The sequence below is a fragment of the Lactuca saligna genome, chromosome 8 (assembly GCF_052625555.1).
Source record: "Lactuca saligna cultivar CGN05327 chromosome 8, ASM5262555v1, whole genome shotgun sequence".
Classification (NCBI taxonomy): Eukaryota; Viridiplantae; Streptophyta; class Magnoliopsida; order Asterales; family Asteraceae; genus Lactuca; species Lactuca saligna.
In genome coordinates this window covers 21,904,238-21,909,525 of record NC_136424.1, presented here as the reverse complement: position 1 = coordinate 21,909,525, position 5,288 = coordinate 21,904,238, and the positions used below count along the sequence as shown (strand labels likewise).

The 5,288-nt window shown below is 37.5% G+C and overlaps 1 protein-coding gene across 1 annotated transcript; it reads right to left on the bottom strand.

The window, feature by feature from the left end:
- Positions 1 to 3,044: 3,044 nt before the first annotated feature.
- Positions 3,045 to 5,065, bottom strand: LOC145011958 (Major facilitator superfamily protein). The gene is made up of 2 exons (XM_078970711.1): positions 4,620 to 5,065; positions 3,045 to 4,513 (listed from the first exon to the last, which is right to left on the bottom strand). Exons 1-2 carry the CDS (start codon positions 4,999 to 5,001, stop codon positions 3,141 to 3,143), a joined length of 1,755 nt encoding a protein of 584 aa, XP_078826837.1. The 5' UTR covers positions 5,002 to 5,065; the 3' UTR covers positions 3,045 to 3,140.
- Positions 5,066 to 5,288: the final 223 nt, after the last annotated feature.

Sequence of the window (5,288 nt, the reverse complement as noted above, 5' to 3'; positions counted from 1 at the left end):
CGTCTTGTGGGGAAGCTTTTTAAGGTATCAAGTTTGCATCTTGGCTTATGCATGATCAAATCTCTTCATGACTAGTTTATTATGGTTTTGGTCTCCTTTTTGGGTTTAAGGATGAGTTAGGTTGTTTATAGGCTCGTCCTTTTAGATCTGAGCTTGTTTTGGTAGTCTTGAGCATAAAGATGCAAGATTTATGTGTATTTTGGTGTCATGTATGCATTTAGTCAACCATTAAGTCATTTTTTTTAGCTTAAGAGCTTCTTTTAGCCATGTATGAATGTAAAATTGGCAACTTTACATTATAATCTAGCTCAAGGAAAACAGATCTGTGTTTTGGAGCTTAAGCGTGTATAATAAACGTGATTTCCCCTTACATGAAATTCTCTAGTTTTCTATATAATACTCACACAAATAAAATTAATTAATATTAAAAGTATATAGGAAAAATGGATGTAAATGATTTCTTAAAGTCCCAAACAGTCACCACTTGACTAGAATCCTATTAGAAGGCTAATAGGATGGGTGACTTGACTAGAATCCTGTTAGAAGGCTAATAGGATGACAAGTTGCTCTTCTTTCTAGTACCATACTCGATCATCATTTTTCACACAAGCATTCAAAATGATTCACATAATTCACCGTGGATGTATATTTCCTACTACCATCTAAATTGTACAGCCAAAGCAAAGATCAAGTTAAAATCAAATCAAATCCTAAATTGTACACCAAAAATCATGTTAAAATCAAATGGAATATGAGGAGATCAGATTTTATATACAATTCCAAGTTAAATGTGCAAAAAATCATTTTTCTACAGTAACACACACAAAAGAAAAGTAAAACCACTCTAGAATTCTTCCCTCTTCTTCGTTTCCAGCAAGACTACTTGTGTTTGTGTTTTCCAGCAAACCGGAAGATCAACAGTTTCCCTTCGTTCTTCCTTCTCCCATTTCCTGTGAAAACAACAAACCCAAACACCTCTTTTACCCACCATCGATTTCTATCAAAATAAAATCAAAAGAGAAAACTGGAAGCAACAGGGAGGCTGCCGGAGCAGCCCCCATCCGCTTACCTGCTACTGATCGGAGCAAAACACCTCTCGTACTTCCCTTTCCCTCTCAGCAGCCCAATCGGTCGCAACTGCGTATCTTCTTTTGGACCCCTCTTCTGATCGCCTTCCCTTCGCAACCTCATAGCTACACCGAACCCATCTTCTGGCCTCACCCCTCGCCTTCTTTCTCTCCTGATTAAAGACCTCCGAAGGTCTCGCCTTCGTCGCTGCTGTTGCTTCTCCCTTTCGTCCTCGTTGAACCCCAGAGACTGCGATCCTACTCGCGATCAATCGTTGAAACCTCGTGCCGCCTGCAAAGCCTTCGTACTCTTTCCTTCCATCTTCGTTCTAGCTGCTTTCGTCCGCATTCTTCTTTTTGATCGACCAACTAGTGACGACGGGGGAATAAGGCCCTAATTTCGTTGAAGTTTGGGCCATTAACCAAAAACGGCCCCTCCATGAGATTTCCTTATATAAAAAGCCCTAAATCCTTTTTTAGTTAAAAAAAATGACTAAATAACCCCTATTGCAACATTCTCTTTTAATATAAGTCCCAACCCCCAAACCTTGACTCCATTTATTCAAAACAGCCCCTCCCATAGATATTTCTTAACAATACCAGTCCAAGACTCAAACAATTATTAAATTAAAACCATTTCAGTCCTTCCTTTTATTTATTTTAACCAAAGCAGTCATATTTTGGTTAATTAAATTACCCAACAACCTCCAATAGTTTAAATTCGTTACGAAACGGTCTTGAATGTATTTCAAAGTTCAAGAAACGTGACTTTGCGATTTTTCACAACGAGTTTCTAAAAAATACACGAATTCGAATATATGGAACTCACATTTCAAGGGTGAGTGTCTATATACTTTGTTTATACAAATATATCATCCTTTATGTGAATATACAATAAATCTAGTTTATAAACATGTTATTTAACAATTTAGCATATTGTTAAAAATAAACCAGTGCAAACTTTTTGTATATGTATTATGGTTATTTTATCATGAAATAACTAATCCACATGCTAGCTACATGATACTAAAATATATGATTTTTTATGTGACATTGTATATTATAACAAGCACGTTATAAAACTTTGTAGTATTTTAAGGATTCAAACTATATATATATATATATATATATATATATATATATATATATATATATATATATATATATATATATATATATATATATATATATATGTTTAAATACATCAAGTTTATGCATGTACATATGTTCATTACTTTGAAACGTACATATTTATAAAAGCGAGTATATTACACTTTTACATACATACCAAACATACTCGACTTTTATAAACTCTATACAATGAAATTCATTATATCTAGTGACTTGACCACAATTAAGTTAGGGTTGAGAGCTAGTCACATACTTTTTAGTTAATGGATTTTTAGTGAGACAATATTCATTAGCTGAGTCTAAGCACTTAGAATACCCACACCACTATAACTGTTAATCTTCGGAGTGAGCTACATATGTATAGATCTATATAAGGTCGACATCCCCACCTGCGGTTGCTAGCTCTAACCTCGACCGATCAATCGAAGCGAGTGATAAGTGTCTATAATTGTTACTACAACGTCCAATGAAGCCCTAAATCGATCCGATTTGGAAACCGGGTGTTACATACTTGAATGTGCGTCCCCACTAAAAAGGGTTATGCTAAGCGTACACCCCAAGTACGCTTAGCATGGAGACCATTTTTGCAACAAATTCAATATTTAAGATCAAAATGGAAAATGTCTGAAGATTGGGTGTTACAGAATGAGAGCAGAATGGGTATTTAATAGATAAAAGTTTGAGTTGGAAAACAAAAGATGATATTAATATAAGGACATGTAAAACTATTTTTCATTATAGAGTATTGAGTATTGATATTGATAGATATACACAAATTGATTATAAAATTATAAGAAATGTGCATTGAAGTAATTATTGAGAAAACAAACAATTTGCTTAGCGTGATTGATCATAAATGTTCTTTTTCCTCGAATGGTTTAAAATAACATTCTTTAATGGTGTATAACTACGTATACAAAGTTAGATACATGTCAAACATGATCATTTTCCCAGAGTTCCTCTTTCTCCGGCCACCGCCATCTCCGTCTCCGCCCTCGCAGCCTCCTCTCTGAACTTCTTATAAATATCACTGGCATAAAATTTTCTAGTCCTAGCCACCAAAATAAGCGAAATAAATGCACCAAACACAGTAGCCCCAGTTACGATCAGAAACGCCGTCTTAAAACAGTCAACCCCAACACAAGTCAGATCCTCACCCTGCTTTCTGATCATCCCCAAGGCTCTCATCTGCCTCTCCGCCTCCCTGTCATACAAGTTTCCGGCTACCTTCACGTTCAGCAAATACGATCCGATTGGACTCGCCACTGATCCGAAATTGTACAATGTTGAGTAGTATTTCAGTCCAAAAATCTCTGATATGATCGCAAAAAGCAACGGCCACTGTGCTCCAAAGCAAAATCCAATTATCACTGACGCAAAATACAGTGAATTTGGGACCCCGAATGCGATTAGAAGGTGGCCAACACAAGATAAGACTAGGGTTAGTGTTAGCATTAAAGGTCGAGGGAAGTTGTACTTTTTTAGAAGGATTTCGGATGCAAATCCGGCAACTACTCTACCGAGGTAATTCCATATGCTTACGAGTGAAACGAAGGTGCTAATGCTTCGAGTTGGGTAGTGGAGAGATTCCCCGATTTGTCCTAAGTTGTCGATTGCAGTTAAAGTGCCACCAACGCCACATATCGTCGCTAAAAATAGGATCAACATGTCAATGGAGAAGAGTGCTTGGAGAATCGTGTAGTCCTCTCCTCTGTCTGGTGGCCGGAATACATTCTGGAAGCATGTTGTTTCTTCTTTTTGCTTCTGAGGTGGCGGCGGCGGTGGTGGTAGTACGATGGTGGTAGATGGTGGAATATGATCTGTAACGACTTTTATTGGAGATGGATCATTTAACGATGCTGTCTTGTTTTTCCAGGTCTTATATTCTTCTCTTACAACAACCGCCAGTGGCAGAAAGAGGAGGAAAACAACCACGGTGGCGCTACCATAAAAATCTGACCGAGAAAATTGGACGCGGTTTTCCACTATAATGATTATCATTAAGAATCCGGCGAGGCCAAGAGATATATATAGAAGATCATAGAAAACTTTGATCTCGTCGGATTGTCGAACCACCTTCATGATTCGGATTGTACGTACAAATAGAACAGAAATAACAGCCGGGAGCCATGCTATGAGCAAAATGAGAGATTTTTTGTCATCACCATAGATAGCATCGTAAATTTGAGTGATAATGGCTCCACTGAGGCCGACGTATCCCTTGAGAAGCCCAAGCACCACCCCTCGGCTCTCCGGGAAGTTTTTTACACATGTTACTAATGCTCCGGTGTTGGCAAACGATTGTGAATTCGCACCTACATGAAAAATATCATATTAATATCGATTTATATACCAATAATACAAAAAAAGAAAGACTTTTAATTTTGTGATTTGAATCATAATTAAGAAACTAAATCTCACCTATACAAATATACAAACACATTTGCCAAACAGTTGGTTTGGAAATTCTTTGGGTGACACCTAACCAAATCATGAAATACCCAAAAAAGTTGAGTAGTGATCCGACGGCAAGGACAAACCATGTCGGTGTAACCTCAGCAATAAGGCCGGCAAGTACGCCGACGTTGGCTCCGAGGTCTTTGAAGAAGGAGAGCAGGTTGAGGGTGCTTTGGTCGTATCCTAAGGATTGTTTGATCTCTTTGGAGTAGAGACCGAACATGTAGGTGGCGCCGGCGGCGGACATGATGAGGAAGGAGGCAAACACCATAAACCACCGGCCGTTTACGATTTGGAGAGTGAAGCTGACCATTTCTGGCCGGCCGCCGATCTTGGCCGTCGCCATCTCTAGAGACTACCTAGATAAGACTCTGTTGCTCTAGTTGTGGTGTATTTGTGAGCTCGAAAACAAAATCGTGGGGACATTATATAGAAAATGGCAGACTGAGAGAGTTGACTATAAAGATTTCTAAATGAGGTATTATCATCTGAAAATTTGAAAATAGACCTGTATTTAAGGAATTTTTTTTTTTTTTTTTCTAAATCTTTGATCAGGGTTGATATTTAAATTATAGATATTTTCAAATTTTAATATATTAGTTTATTAGTCGACTAATGCTTATTTATAAAAGA